General features: G+C 44.7%; 1 protein-coding gene across 1 annotated transcript in view; it reads left to right on the top strand.

Annotated features, from left to right (window-relative positions):
- Positions 1-257: 257 nt before the first annotated feature.
- Positions 258-16854, top strand: part of SYT8 (synaptotagmin 8) — a 26009-nt gene continuing 9412 nt past the window's right edge. Inside the window, exons 1-4 of the mRNA XM_006033655.3 lie at positions 258-269; positions 9496-9627; positions 13905-14062; positions 16551-16646. Coding sequence (XP_006033717.2) covers positions 9513-9627; positions 13905-14062; positions 16551-16646 — 369 coding nt within the window. The 5' untranslated portion in view covers positions 258-269; positions 9496-9512. The remainder of the gene's footprint in view (positions 270-9495; positions 9628-13904; positions 14063-16550; positions 16647-16854) is intronic.

Here is a 16854-nt window from a genome sequence, read left to right as displayed (position 1 = left end):
AGAGCTGACAACTGATCATATATCTGCTGAAGCAGAATTCCCCACCAACTACAGAACTCTCTTGCCTAGGTAAGGCAACAGCTACTCAGTGCAGAAGACGCTGCAGAGGGGCAGGGGAGGGCATTTTTGGGTAAGAAGGTTGGTGCTAATCCTGACTTCAGTGAAAACTGTGGAGCATCCATGTTGAGTTGATAGGATTTTGCTGTTGAAGGTTCCATCCCAAACACCCACCACCTCCAGGATTAGGGATACAGAACTCTCTTGCCTAGGTAAGGCAACAGCTACTCAGTGCAGAAGACGCTGCAGAGGGGCAGGGGAGGGCATTTTTGGGTAAGAAGGTTGGTGCTAATCCTGACTTCAGTGAAAACTGTGGAGCATCCATGTTGAGTTGATAGGATTTTGCTGTTGAAGGTTCCATCCCAAACACCCACCACCTCCAGGATTAGGGAATTGCTCATTTTGTAAGGGCTAATGTGAGAGACAAGCAATGTGCATTGGAAAGCACGGTGTGTTTGCCTGGGATGGGAGGGAAACACCACCTCATTGATCAGAGGCAGGGGGAGCAGTAAGGTATGCTTTGGAATTTAGAGGGGTTTGGGGGAGGGTTGTTTCATTGTACTTCCTTATTGTTATATTTTACTTGGTTTCTATAGTAAGCTGCCCTGAGCCTTTTTGGGGGTAGGGTGGCATATACACCTAATAAATAATAGTGAAGTACTATATGATTGGCCATTTTGGGGAACACTTAAGAATATTTGGTGTGGCACGATGCTCTGTTTCATTCAGTATTTTAAACGCAACGGGGCCACATGCTACTGTAAATCAACATCATTACAGATTGGAGTTACACTGTATTTTACTGGTGGTAGATCTGGCCTAGTCAGTGTGAATATTCTGGTACACAGCACACAAATCAGGAAGCGGGGAACGAGTGCAAAGAGACTTACAGTTCAAATAAGCCACTTGACATTTGCTTTATGTCATCTGACCACAGCGCTAATATTTTTCCAGCACCTAGAAATCTCCATTGGATAGACATGCCCTCCTCCCTCCCCTTCCCCTACTTTCACCTGCCAAAGAGTTAGGGGACAGTGTAGGAATGGCTGTGGTAGTTTGTTCTCCTGAACATCCCCTGTGGGCAGGAGAGATCACTCAGGGGCCCATGAAACCAGTATTAAAGCTGCTTTATATTGCCAGAATGGCACAAATCAGCTGGCAGGTACAGAAGAGTAGAGGGCTTTACATGGAAAATTAAATCCCATGATGGTGAACGGGGCTTGATTTAGCTAATCTTGTGATGGGATCTGATTCATTAGGCCATAACACAGAACACAGCCTAGCAGACACACTGCAGTCACTAGAGCAGCTTGGAAAAGAAGTCATCATCTATTATTTATTTCCTCTCCTTTCCCCATTGTGAAGTCTCTGAACAAATTTCACATGTCTTCAGTTTATTCATTCTTACACTGATTCACTGAGTAATTACTCCCAGGAAGTTTTGTTCTATAGCCCATTCATGAATGGTTTTGTAGCAGATATTCAGCCTTCAAATTTACAGTTTTCTGACTGGACAACTGACTGTCACCAACCTGCTATATTCCTGTCCTGTGCAAATATGCAGAATTATGGATTTCAGTCTGAGAGCTCTATATTCTGAACTATTTGCTTAATGGTGTCTGTTACACAAGCATTTATTCCACCATCAATGGTAATTATTTGTATTCCAGTAGTATTGTATTGTATCCCCAGGTGAGATTCAGACCCAGTATTTCAAGGTGCTGTACAGTCACAAAGGATGAGATGGACCCAGTCCTGCAGAGTCTAGAATCTAAACAGAAATCTGGTAACTGGTGGGAGAATGATTGTGTCTGCATCAGAGGTGCAGAAATTGAGTGACTTGCCTAAGATCACACAGGAAGTCTGTGACAGAGCTGACAACTGATCATATATCTGCTGAATCAGAATTACCCAACCAGCCTATATACTCATTTGATAAAGAAAAGAAAAAAAGAAAGGTTTGCAACTTCTTCTGAAAGGAGTTGAAATAATGATAAGGGCAGATCATACTCTGCAACATCCAGCCATCTCAAGTTACTTTTTGAGTGGCTGCTACCTAACTATAGGCTGGTATATTTTTTCCTATAGGAAGAAATCATCCTTGTTGGGTTGATGCTTCTTTGCTCAAACTTGCCATTCTCCTGCTTGGATAGATTAGCAGATGCTAACTCTAAGCCAGACCTACTGCTAGTCTAAGCCAGCATAGCTCTGTGAAGGTCCGTCAGAGATCTACATTGATTTACGCAGGCAGAGGATCAGGTACAGTTTCAGTTTTTCAGAAGTTCCATCAATTTGTACTCTGTTTTGGAGGGGGAGAACAGTCCCTTCCTTCATACCTACCTGCACCTGCACTATGTGTGGGCCCTGAGGTTTTGGTGGGTACCCCTCAGTGTGAATCTGGAATCCACTCTGATGGCCCTAGGTATAAAAAGTTCTTCCCCCATTGCTGAAATGGGCCTGCTTCCATGTGACCTGCTTGGCTCCCACACTTGGCTTCCATGTGGCCTGCTGTGAAACACTGCTGGAAATGCTGCAGCAAAAGCAGATGGTCGCAACTGGTTTCTCCCAGACGCGGAAATACCTTTCTCCCCACTTCAATTTATTTAAGCAAGATAGAAGGGTGCACTGGTAACTTATAAATCCTGAGGATTTACTGTTACTCGATCATGGTACAGGCTGTAATCAGGAGAGCAGAATCTCTGTTAGCTTTCTCTTACAGAAGTGTTGGATAATAATTCAGTGCAAAACACTAGGGAAGATGCTTCTATTAGCTGATGGAAGTAACTGACTGAAGTTAGTGCTGGCTATTCACATATAGGAGAACTGGGCTCCTGGGGTTTGAAGCTTAAGGAGAGAGCACAGGGAAGTAAAATGTGTGTGTGATTTTTTTTCCTTTTTTTATTTGAATGGGAATTCAGGAAAGTGAACAATCTGCACAAAGGCAAAACCCTATCTGTTAAGCAAACACATCTTGATTTCAATAGGGCTGCTTGTGAATAACTGAACAGAATATGGTCATACAGCTCATAATGTATATCACATAGGCACTGGCTCTCTTCTGGTGCTAATCTGCACAGCACTGTTTAAATGAATGTTATGCTGACAGATACCAGCTGATGATCTGTCCCTCTACAGGTCAGAATTCTTGCCATTTGCTTTGATGATGCCATGCTAATGAAAGGGATAAAGAGAAGAACTTATAACACTAAGCCTATTGTCTCTTAGCTAAATTACCATTGTCCTCAGAGTGACTAATGCAATTGTGGTTTTGAAAGAAAAACTGGATTGTTTTTGTTTTGGGTTTTATTAGAAATTAGTAAATGTGAAAACAAAATCATTTTGACTTCTTGCTAAGGCTAATTACTGGCTTCTGTTAAACTACAAATTAAGCAACATAGTTATCAAATTAAGGTTAAGGTTGGCATGGAGACAGGAAGTGAATGAAATAGGAGTGAAATTGAATTTAGGCATCATTAGATCACATCATCAAACTGAAACAACTGGTAGTCAAATCAAGTCCATTTCCTAACTTTCTGCACAACTTAAAGGGGTCTTACCTCTCAGCCCCTGAAGGGGAAACCAGACTTCTTTAGAGTTATTATATCCTTATCCTTAGTGGGTTATTCTGTTGGCTCTCTTCATGATCGAATTTTCCTAATTTTGATACAGACTGGGCAGCAGTGCTGTTTCTCTCCTTTTAAAGTGGTTTTGCTAATGTGCTTTTAGAAACCTGGATGGCATGATGTGATCTACTGTAGCACTGGCTTAGATTAAGAGTTGGGAAATTCATGGCTGGCTTCTTGTTGACATAACTTTATTCATCTCAGACACATGCATCCTACCTCAAAAGTGTGTGTGTGAGAAGTAATAATGGGGGAAAAAGGGGTGTCCTTGCCCAGTAACAAAGCAAGAAGGAAAGGATGTTTACTCTTCAGCCTGCGTGATCTTCAGTGTTATAATGACTGATGCTGGGGGTTAGGCTAGATGACCTTCTGAGGTCCCTTCCAGCCCTACTTTCCTATGATGCTGTGCTGTTCTCTTTGCCTAGTATCTCATACTGAAGAATTTCTGTAGGCATCTGGCAGGCCAGGGTGGTATAGTCTTGGTGGTCTAAGTCACTTCTTTCCCTAGGACCAGACTTGGACAGTGAGAGTGCCAACCTTTCTTGATATGGTGGTGGCTCAAGGAGCACACTTACCACCCTATCTATTTTATCTTAACCTTTGAGAGTGTGATTATTTGATCCTATGGTTGTTCACTGAAGGTTTTCCAAGCAGAGTAGAGTACATGGCTTGGACTCCAGGAATGTGGCCCATTCTGGGGGGAAGGGGGCGGATGGGCTAGAAAAGGTTGACCCTTGGACCATTTGGAAAGTCTTCCTTTCAGACGGCACTCTTAGTATTATCAGTTGTTAGATCACAAGTGCTACAAATATATAAACAGAATGGGATAAACAGGAAGCAGCTCCATAGAAACCATCTCAGCCACCTTCCTACTCTGGAGGGTGCAGGATGGCTCTGCATTTGCTAGGCACTGACTCATTCATGCCTGTGCCTGAAGGCAAAAGGGGAATTACAGCCATTGTCAATCTCACATACTCTTGGCAGTTCTTTAATCTGCTTGCAGGCTGTTTGCCATTGTTTCTCTTTTACCAAAAAAAGACTTGGTGAACCAGTTGGCAGTGACTTAACTGGATGGGGGGGTTGTTTACTTTCATCAACAAGCATGGGAGACAGAGTTTCTGTACATCATAGTAACACAAATTCCATACAGCTAAAGAAAAGATAAGAGTTTATACCTGCTGAGCCCTGCTTTCATGGGCCTATGCTGCTTAATACAACTTGAGGATCTGGTCCATGGGGGTTAATGGAGCCTGTGGGCTAGAGAAGAAACTGGGAGGGGAACAGTATCAAAAGCCAGGTCTCTGCATTGTTAAATAATTAGACTGCCAGGGAGTCTCCCACAGGAGGTGCCTGCAGGGTATTTGCTGCTGCCCTCCAGTGACAGCTGATAAACCAGGAGCGTTGCCATGCAATTAGCAATCAGTGGGAAGGAGATGCTGATCATACCTGTTCTCCACCTTTGTGTGTACACACACCAAAACATTAATCTGAGTATGCACACACCTTCTGGGCTGACTAGCACTCCTGGGTGACCTGCTGGGCATAAAACAATGTGTTTGCCAGAGCAAGCATGCTCCTGAGATAATAGTATTCTTAGAGAAGTTGGACAATGTCTCCTTTAGAAGGAATGTGGAAAATAATAGCAATGGTGGAGCCAGCAAACTTCAGACTTGGTCCTGCCTATGCACATCAAACCTGTTCAGCAGCAAAATATTTGTGATTGGGTGGCACTTTTAGAACAATCAAAGATATCAGTCATCAGTTTCCTATCTCCCATCTTCCCCTCTCTCTGCCTAAATGTCCCTTGCAGTCTTCACTGCACACATTCTCTCTCGTCATTTCCTATCTTAAACTGTCTCTCATCTGCTTTCAGTGCTTGGTTTCCCAGCTGCTCTAGCACTATGAAGAGTGAATTTCTATCTGAAAAACACAGAGGCAGTGCTCACAGCAGCCACAACCGCAAGCAGACGACAACTCTTTTTGGATGTACAACCAGGCAGCAGAGCCCATGTGGATTTCTCTAGCTCTGGCAGTGGGACAAGCCAATGAAGCATGGATCAGAAATCAGAGAGATCCAAGATAAATGCCCAGTCAGGACAGTATGGGCCTGAGGGATGGGGGGCGGGAATATATCAACTCAGAACTACAGTACGACACTTGCACATTGTTTCATTTCACAGTCATTAATGTTATGAGGAAGGATGATCTTAGGTTGAAAAACTAAGCCTAGATCATAGGAAAGTAGGGTATGGAAGGAACCTCATAAGGTCATCTAGTCCAGCTCCCTGTTCAGGGCAGGATCTCTAGATCTCTGCCACAGACTTCCAAGGCAATCATTGGAAAATCACTTAATCGCTCTGTTTATGTTCCCCTTCTGTAACATGGGGATAAAAATAGTTCCTTTGTCTGTCTGTGCTCTTTGGGGGTATAATCTGAAGCCTATTGTAGTTAATGAAAACATTCTCACTAACTTCAATGGGCTTTGGATCAGACACAAGGGCAGGGACTGGCTCTTAATATATGTCTATACAATGCTTAACATAATAGGGCTTTGTATTCCTTTGGGGCCTCTAGGAATTATTATACTGAAATTAAAATAATAATAGCCTTGAATGTAATGAAATCATTAGTTAAGGTTTGTGAATCACTTTGAAGACACAATAGTTCTGTGTGCATTTATTACCATTATGAAATATTCTTAACAAAAGCTCAGCTAAGGGAAATGTAAAGGTAGTTTCTCATTAGGATGAGGCTGTGCACGTTACTTGTCCTTGTGCTGAGTAGCAGTGTGTGGCAGACACTATTCAGTTGCATTTGCTAATTAAACAGAGACACACTTGCATTCAATGCGAGTGGCTGCTGGGAGCCAAGGTAAATAGGCTTATACTTTGCAGTGTTTGTCATACCAATCTGGCCCAGCATTTATGGATACAATTCCTTGGGAGGTGCTTCAACTGCATGGCCTTGATTATTAAATGGCCAGCAGCCAACATGCCTACTCTGAGGGAAGGTCCTTGCCTATTGTGCAGACATAATAAAACCACCTCAGTCTATTCATCAGTGGTTTTCAAAGTGCTTTGCAAAGGAGGTTAATACCACTTCTCCACGTCACCAAAGGGGAACTGAAGCACAGAGAAAGGAAGCGACTTGGCTGAGGTTGGACCCAGAGAGTGGTAGTTGATGGAACCGACTCAACATGGCACTCAGTGACCAGTGGTGTCCCCCAAGGCTCTGTTCTCAGTTTCAGAAGCAGACTGGCTAAATTTACTGACAACACCAAACTTTGGGGAATAATGTCCACGCTTGAGGATAGGCTGGTGATCCAGGCCAACCTTGATAGGCTTGCAAGGTGCATGGATAAAAATCTGATGGCATTCAATATGGAGAAATGCAAGGTGCTTCACCTCACGGGGAAAAAACCCCATATCACACCTATAGGCTCGGCAGTGCTACACTCGCTAGCACCCTGACTGAAAGAGACTTGGGGGTCATGATTGACCACAAGATGAACATGAGCCACCAATGCGATACTGTAGCTGGCCAAGCGAACAAAGCTCTGGCTTGCATCTACCGATGCATCTCGAGCAAGACCCAGGATGTCATCCTCCTGCTGTACTCGGCCTTGGTGAGGCTGCAGCTGGAGTACTGCATCCAATTCTGGGCTCCACAATTCAAGAAGGACGTGGAGAAACTTGAAAGAGTCCAGAGGAGAGCCACGCACATGATCAGAGGGCAAGAGAACAGGCCTTATGAAGACAGGCTGCAAGCTAGGGGACTTTTCAGCCTGGAGAAGCGTAGGCTCAGGGGTGACTTGATAGCAGCCTATAAGTACATAAGGGGAGTGCATCAGGATCTGGGGGAACGCCTGTTCACCAGAGCGCCCCATGGGATGACAAGGTCCAATGGTCACAAACTCCTGCAAGACCGTTTTATGCTGGACATAAGGAAAAGCTTCTTTACTGTCCAAGGCCCCGAGGTCTGGAATAGACACCCCCCAGAAGTGGTGCAAGCACCTACTCTGGACACTTTTAAGAAACATTTGGATGCTTATCTTGCTGGGATCCTTTGACTCTATCTGACTTCCTGCCTTTTGGGCAGGGGGCTGGACCCGATGATCTCCTGAGGTCCCTTCCAGTGCTAGTGTCTATGAAATCTGTGAAACATCACCCACCAAGCCCATGGTAGAACCAAGAATTGGACCTAAGTCTTCTGCATGCTGATCCTGTTCCCTGCCCACTAGGATACACTCAAAAGGTCCTTGTGTGACTACTGGCACTCTAACATAGTTATTTCTGCCCCCGCCACACTCCATTTACTTTTTGCTTGGGCAGTATGGGTCAACATATGACCCCTTTGGACAATTAAGTAGTTATTTACATGGCTGATTCAGCGAAGAGACAGTGCATATGTGTCGAGCGAGGGGTTGGGAGAGCTGAGGACTGTTCCTCTCTTTAGAGAGGAAACTCTTTGTGCCAAGGACTACCTTTTATGATGTGTAAGGAGCCTGTCCCACATGATGGGCCCAGGAATGTCTTCATGCTGCCATATTACAAATAAAAATAATTCTGGTCAGTAGGACAACTAGCAACTACTCACCAAAGTAAGTCACAGGATCACAGTCTCATCCCCTTATTAAATTTCTCACACACATACCCTCAGCCTTTCTTCTTATTTACTCTCACTCCCAGTTGATTGTGAGGGGGAAAGAAAGAATGATGGATGGCTCCTGGAAGGTCATGGTGGACTTGACTTGTCTTTCCTCTTGCCTTTCCATGCTCTGGTGTCCCAAAGGTCATGTAGCTGTGTTGCATTAGTGCTGGAGGCTCCCTGAGCCAATGCTGTCTGAGAGTAGAGCTAACATGATTATGTCTCAAGTGATTAATGGTCTAGCAGTAGATGCCATGCTTTGCTATAGTAGCAAGCTGATGAGGTGCCAACTCAATGGTAGGAGCTCTAACAAGCCATGATGTAATACAACAGAAGTAATATACTCACTGCTTCTTGCTCCCTGACCCTGTGTGGGATGATAATGAAGATGGTATATTCTAATACACTGATTAGGGATTGGATTTAGTGTCTGAGGATTAGTTTATTCTGATATTATTCCAGATTAGCTATTCCTGATTAATTCCCTGTGTGGGTGCATTTGCCCCAGCATAAAAAATACCTCCTTCTTTAAAGTGGATCAAACTTCTTTGGAATAAGGCATCCTTATTTTAAAATAAAAAGATGCAGATCAAAAATCTGATCAGATCAGGCAAAAATTGCTATACTGCCCTCATTGCATGACCCATACAGCCCTTATTGCATGAGGTATCAGATAAGGATGTTTCAAAATATAGTGTCTTTTGTAACTTGTGAAAGTGTCCACATAAGAAGTTTAACTAGGAATAGCTATTCTGCTTTATATTCAAGTTCTACCTTAATCTAGGGAGCATAAGCTGCAGGAAAACTGAAGGAAAGTGGAGTTTTTATTCCCTTTGACACCTTCTCAGATTCTTTTCCAAAGGAACAAACTGTCCATGTTAATACAGGGTATCATAATTTTTTTTTATGAAAGAAAACGGCTGTCAGTGACAAACACAAGTCAACTTCCACTCAATTTGAGTCCAAGTTGTTTAGTAAGAATCATACCATATCTAGAACCCTATATAAGACACTGAATAACATACTGCGTGTTAACATCATTATAGAGGGGTCCAAACTACATGTTTTATTTCTTTTGGCTGTATTGGAGGCCTGGGTTGGATAGAGCAGGAAAGTGTACATTGTGGAAAGGAAATGAATTTCCCATTTATTTTGTTTGATTCCTCAGGCCACCTGCGCGTAGTCATGGCTAGTAAAACCAGTTCAAGCACCATGATTGCCTCTCCTGTTCCTACTAACGCTACAGGAACCACTACTGCTCAGCCCAGTTTCATTGAAGGCATTATTAATGAAATACCACGTGAGTAAATTCAAGGTGGCACAGTGGGCACAAATGCTGGGTTGGTGACTCAGAAGAATGAAAGAGTTCTAATGGTACGCTTATTGTGGTATTTATTATGGGCCAACCACGTTCTCTCTTGTTGTTATCCTGGATTTGGGTCTAACAGGTTTCTCTAATGTTCTGCATCTGCTCTGAGTTGAATGGAGTGGGGGTTTTTTGGTCTGCTTTCGGTGCTTCTGTTCAAGCCACCTGTTTCAAACTGTTCCCAAGTGCTCTAATAACATAACAGCAAAGGCAGAAATAAAAAAACCCCATATAATACTGGGGGAGGGGGAGGTAAGAGTCGGGGGATAGCAAAAAGCACTAAAAATATAACTATTCCATTCATACTAATCTGTACAACCTGGCCTGAAATGCTCTGTTTAGTGCTGGCATACAGCAAAAATAGAAGAGGATTCAGAGTCAGGTGGTGAATCTGATTCAACATGCAAAAAAACTTCTATATAAGGAGTGACTGCAAAGCCCAGGACTATTTAGCATAGGGAGGATATGAGAGAACCTTATAAGAAAATGAAGGCAGCATTACCATTACTTGCAATATTAGTGCAAATCTTCTGACTTTATGAACTCTTCCTGAAGCCCCAGCTCTGGGAGTCAGAGGATGAGATGAATCTGAAGTTTCATGTGAAAAAGGGAAGTAAATGTGCAGCCTTCGTGGTACCAAAGAGAAGCCTGAAAGGCTAAGAAACCAGAAGGTGAATTAAAAAGGAATTCCATGTGTGTGACTTCTTGAAATTCCCATGGGTTTCAAGCCATTACCTGATTCATGAGGGCCTGATCATGGGCAGATCTAGGATTTTAAAAAGGGAGGTGCAGATCATCACATATAACACAACACATATTGTTCTCTGGTTAAAGATAAACCAGTTGATTTATCTAGTTTAGATAAGAAATATGCTAGAGGGGCTAGCATTATATTATTCAGTTTAAGTTCAAAGCAAATACAAACTATTGGAATGTGCACTAATTTGCTGGATTATACATAAAGTTTTTAAAAAACCACAAGAAGCTAGGCAAAAAATAGTTAAAAGATATTGCATCATTAGTCCTATAGTCATTATAGTTAAATGTACATATCTTGTTCATAAGACAAAACCTATTCTTCCCAAGAGTCTTGATGGTGCCAACAAAACTTTAGTGTCAGTCATTTCTACACCTGAGTTAATATTACTACACCTGAGTTAAGGTTTTTAGATAGAGCTAAAACAGTCTGAAGGGCTCTGAAATAGATGAGAGACATCACCAGAATTTGCTAACAGACAGCAAAATTAAAAAAGAAAGGATAGTTTGAGTAGTGGAACATAAACACCATCAAAAAGGATAGAGGGTTGTTAATATCTGTGGAGTGTAGAGATTAGCAGGAATCAGGAAGATGATGAGCCATGAAGTCAATTGACTCTCAGCACTGCCTGAATAGAAATGCTGCTGCCCCAACCAGGCCTTTTATTTTAAAATTTGGGTGGACTAGGAATCAAAGTATGTGGGGGTGGGGAGGAGTGCAACTACACCACTTTCTCTCAGGATCTACTCCTGGACCCAATAGTATTTTTGAAGGTGCTGTGCTGGCAGTACTGGGAATGGATCTTGACAAGTGCCTCTTCTCTGCCACTAATACAAAGCCCCTCGTTCACATGGCTGCCCTCAAGTAGGGCTCCAGGGGATACATCTAGATAGCTCCCAGTTCCTTGTAATGATCTGCCAGCAATAGAAGCAACTAGGGGGTGGAAAGGTATCCAGTACAGACTGGGACCATGCCTCTGGACCTCAGGGCCAACTGATACATAGTGTCCACAGCACCTCCTTCCTGTGACCTTCGAATACTACTTAAAGGTTGACTCAGAAGGTTCTTTCGTGATAGTTTTGTCTCAGCTCTGCCCAACATTGGAGGGTGGCTCTCAGGGGCTCAGTGCCCAAGGGAAGGAGAAATGGAAAAGCAGGAAATATTTAGGAAAGGGCAGTGGTACGTACCACTTGGCAGCTCCACAGTTGCAGGCTGAGTTCTGCTGTAGGGTACAAGCAAGGCCCTGTAAGCTTTGAAAGCAGGGTGGCTCTAAATTCTGTGCCCAGCTTCCTGATTTCTGCTGCACTCTTGTGGCAGCTTCTGATGCATTAAAAAATGTAGGTAGCTTTAACCAAATCAAATAAACAAAGGCATATGCCATTAACACAGTATTCATTTGGGGATGGTGGCATATGTGAGTTTCTGCTACAAAAATGTGGTAGGAAAAAGGTAAATATGTTGTTGTCGTTAGGTTTCCCATTAAGCAGCCTATTAGGATGTCTGGATGCAGTGGATTGCACCTGTCTGAGAAATTGTTTCAGGCATCCTAGGCTCCCTGAGCCTGCAAAAAAATTGCTGTTATGTTCAGTTTGTGGCCTCTGCATTGTTATTGTGTGAAACTAGGGGTTTCAACCTCACATGGTCCTGCAGGCTGTGTGTGTGACGTGGGGCTAGTCCCTCCAGAATAGTAGTCACATGTAGCATGGGTCCCAGAGTGGGTGCCACATACTGAGTGCATCCTGGGCCCTGCACATGGGGCTGGTCCAATGTGGGTCAACTCAGACCCAAGGGCAGCAATGGGGACCAGATGGTGGGACTGTGCCAGCCAGATCTTTGACACTCCTATTTTACACTATAAAGGCCAGAAGTTTAACTTAAGTGTAACTTAGGTATTTTGCAGCTTGTTTCTGCAGCCAGGCAGAGAGTTTCAGGGTCAGTTCCATAGAACTGCAAGCTAAATCTTATCACAAATAGGAGAGCTGAATAAAGCCAGTTTTCAAGGCAGAGCCATGCATGATTCTCTAAATATTAGCTTGATTTGAGATGATTCTGATTGTTTCTTAATCTTGCATTGTTTCCCCAGATAGAAGCATTGGGTCCTATGTCTTCAAAAGAACCCATCATTCAAGTTTCACTAATCAAGAGAACTTGTCATCTGTGATGACAGGGAATGTTTGCTACCATGGGTTGCCATATTCCTCAATCCCCCGCCATTTGTCATTTCTCTTGTGTGGCACATGAAGGGACCTGCTAGGGTTCCTTCTCCCAATGGCCCATACTACTAACCTAGCCAGAAACTGGGATTTAGAGGCCTGGCAGATTTAGATAAAGGTCTCCCACTTACATCAATTGGAGACCTGTACCTAAATTCCTTAGATTGCACTGACAGTTTTAATCAGTGTTCTTGCCCAGCTACTCCTATTTCACATCAAGTTATACAGACCATATGGCTTTTTATAATACCACTGAAGAAAGTAAGAGGTATCAAAGCACTACACAGACATAAGTAAATTAACACTGACTCCAATCTTATGAGATAGGGGAGTATTATTATCCCACTGACAGCTGGGGATCTTTGTCATGGGGGATGAAGCCAGCTTTCTCAAATAGGAATGTCTAGTGTTAGACAACTCCAAATTCCATCGTCTCAGCGAATGTGGCCTGATTTTCAGACATGCTTATCAACTGTAGCCCCTGAACTACTCCAGAGGTAACTGCAGGAGCTTAGCATCTCTGGAAACCAAGTCACATTTAGATGGGTGCCCAAATCCAGAGGTATTCGGCTGATTGTTGTGGTTTAAAGGCAGGGGTCAGCAACGTTTCCTGGCAGCAGGCCAGAATGACCCAGCTCAGGGAGAACGCAGTCTGGTGCTAGGACCCACCTGCTGCTGCCCACTCCACTCTCTGCCATCAGTCATGGCATGGGCAGAGCCCTTGATACTGCTGAATACCCTGCTAGCTCCATGGGCTATGATGTACTGACCCCCGACCTAAAGAACTTGCCTAAAATCAGGAGATTAAAATAAGCACCCAGGAGTCCTACGAACCTTCTCACTTGCATACCAGGGACTGTTTTCATAGACTCTCCCTAAAAATGGACTATGGGCATTTTGCTTTCCTCTCTAGTGGGGCAGTGGCCCTTTACCTGGGATCTTTTTAGTGTCTCCTAACAACCCTTTGATAGAACCAGAACATTAGCTGCCATGGTTCCCCTACTTTACCTGCAGCAGGTAAGGGTGTTATGTCTTATGTTGCGTCAGGGTCGACAGTAGTTTTACAAATAGTTTAGATTATGGATTTGTATAAGGTGGTTTGGATAGGGATGATCCTGCCTCAGGCAGGGGGTTGGACTGGATGACCTCTGGAGGTCCCTTCCCGCCCTACTTCTCTATGATTCTGTGAAGAAGCAACGTAACCCCATTTGCTTCTCTCTCTTTCCAAAATGTTGCATTAGTACCCAAATGGGCTCTTATTGCCATTGTGGTCGCAGCGGGCCTTGTTTTCATCCTCATTCTCATCTGCATCATCAAATGCTGCTGCTGCAAAAAGAAACGCAAGAAGAAGGAGAAGCTCAACTTGGTTAACTTCAATGGCTCCACCACGGCCAGCTTGGTATGTACCTTCCTGGACCTCCCACCATCCTGCTCCACAGCTGATGGATACATTCCTCTGAGGCATCTGGTTCTCTTGGGTGGGCACTGTGCTGAGGAGCTGGGATGGGAGGGGGCTTTGCCACTGGCATAAATTGGGGTGGTTTCTGCTAAGAAAGAACCCAAGGCTGGACTGGAAGAACATGCTGCAAGCCAGAATGAAAATATACTGGGAGGGACAGATATGAAAAACTTCCCAGGCTCTGCCTGTGGTCTGATAACCAGAGTCACCAGTTCCTCATTTGCATGCACTACAAACTAAACAGTTTTGTAAGAAAAACAGAAGTCCAGGGAGATCTGAGCATGAAAGCAGCCAATATCAGAGAGGCCTATGTTTGCTCTGTATAGGAGCATCATATAGGAATACATCATTTAGCAGCACCAATGGCCTTTTTGGACCTACTGGGGCTTATCAGTGGAGCCTTTTTAAAATCTTATTTCTTAGTACCTTTCAGTGTGGCCAGTTCTCAGACTTGCATTCCCAGATTGCAATGGAGACCCTTTCATCAAACCATAGGCTTAAAGCATCAGTTTAAAAACAAGTTTTTTTTTCCTTCCGGGTCTGTAACACACGTCAGGCCTGGCAGTACAGTATAGATAAGTTAATATCATCAGCTTAGGATAGGAGCAGATGTAGCAGGACCTGGCCCCCAAGGGTGGCTACGACACTCCCTAGTGGTCAAGTTATTTCTGCCCCACTCTGGCTGCAGGGCACCCTTCCCTTTCTGCCTCACCTAGATGGATATTATAGTATTTAGTGAGGCTGCCTTCAGGGGCCTGGAGCAAGCTGCAGTTCACTTCACAACTTCTCATGCCTCGCTGGCACCAGTGTTGCCCTCCAGGTGCTAAATCATGGCCCTTCTGGCTCTATCTGTGCCTTAGGGCAGAAGTCTCTTTAGGGCAGAGGCAGGCAATTATTTTGGGCAGAGGGGCGCTTACTGAGTTTTGGCAAGCCATTGAGGGCCACATGACAGGCAGCCCAGGGCAGATAAATATTAATTTACTAAATTTTTTAGGGGCCACGTGGGCTGGATAGAAGGGCCTGGTGGGCTGCATCTGGCCCCCAGGCCACATTTTTCCCACCCCTGCCTTAGGGGCACAAGTCAAATTGTGGCCTCCACTGCCCCCATAGCCATAGCATGTCTCATAGGAGTTGCTTCAAATTCATTTATCCAGCTCCTCTGGCCCTGTCTGTGTATCAGCCCACCAGGTCCTTGGCTCTATTGGTCTTAACCTGTCTCTATGCCCATGGTCCTGTTCTGGCTTCTGCCCCTGTCACGCTTCAGCCCCTTAACTCAGGCTTTAACCCTCTCAGCCTCTGGTTGTCTTGGGCCCCTGGCCCTGACTTGGTTGCAGCCCCTCCTGGGCTCCAGTTCCACTATGCAGGCCTCAACCCTCTCAGCTTTGAGCTGTCTCCAGCCCTCAGGCCTTTGAGTCCCCAACCCCACGCTAGGCTACTAACATGGAATGCACCACCAGGCACCCCTCCACGGCCTCCATCCTTCCCCACAGCCACAATCCATTCCTCCGGTTAAACTTAAACACAAGAACAATCAATCCACTTCCAAACTAAAATTCACCCCCACTCTGGGTCAATGCCATACTCTCCCCTTAGCTCTCTCTTTCCAGCTTTCTCAGGGAGCTTGAGACCTTTTTCTGCCGCTCCTCTCCCTGCAGCATGCAAGGCCAGACTGCCCACTTTGCTTTAGGCACTGGGTTTATATTCCTCAAAGCACCACCGCTTCCTGTTATGTGGCTTTGCAGCCACACACAGGGCTTTCCCCTTTTTCTTAATGGCCAGCTGCCCTCTTCTGCAGCAGCCTAACCTAGCTGCTTGCAGCCTTTACGCTCTGGCTACCTGGAGATCTGCCCCTTGGCTGCTTACTACAGTGCAGTTAGCTCCAGGGTAGTGTCTCTCCCTGTTGTCTCTGGCCTGCTTACTTCCTAGTAGCTGGCCTTTGCCCAGCTGCCTGCCCCACACAGCAAGCTTGGCCTCCTAAGCTCTCCCCTTAAAATAACAGGAGCCCCTTGTTCCCTGTTACAACAATTTGCTGCATGGGCAAAAGGGAGTGGACTTTTACTACATGTCACTTGTTCCACACTGACATGTGCATAGTCTTATCTCGTGGGATGTGGAAGATGATTTGTTGTAGATCAGCCCTCAGTGAAAGAGGGGAAAGTTACCACAACTTAGTTTCTGCTTACCGCAGAGTAACAGCGTGCACAAAAAGGCAGTTCCTGCAGAGCAGCTGAGACCTGGTAACCCTAATCTTTTTGGAATGGAGCAAGCAACTTGGGCTGGTGACATCTGCTCTGGAAGACAGTGACATGGTTAGAGGGCTGCCTCATTACCTGTAGTTCCTAGCCATGGAAACATCTCAGAGATACCGATCTTGAACCTCTCTGAACACACTTATTTTGGAAAACCTGTTGGTGCTTTCTTGCTTTAGGTACAGCCAGATATGGATGATCTGGAGAGTGGTCTGGAGGATGAGAAGCGAGGAAGGCTGCAGTATTCCTTGGAGTATAACTTCCGCAGCCAGGAGGTAGGACTTGGTGCTACTGGCAGTGGCAGGAAATTCATGGCCAGGTTCACAGGCTGATGTCCCTTCCTCTCAACATCCTACCACTCTTGTCCCAACTCTCCAGGCCCTCTTCTGTCAGAGCCAGCTCTAAACCTCTTTTCCTTGGCCACTTCAGATCCCATTCCGGTTGTGGTCATCCAACAGATTGACTCTCCCCTATGTACACATG

This window comes from Alligator sinensis, unplaced genomic scaffold (genome assembly GCF_000455745.1).
Source record: "Alligator sinensis unplaced genomic scaffold, ASM45574v1 scaffold1299_1, whole genome shotgun sequence".
Taxonomy (NCBI): domain Eukaryota; kingdom Metazoa; phylum Chordata; order Crocodylia; family Alligatoridae; genus Alligator; species Alligator sinensis.
This window is presented reverse-complemented; position numbering and strand designations above follow the sequence as displayed.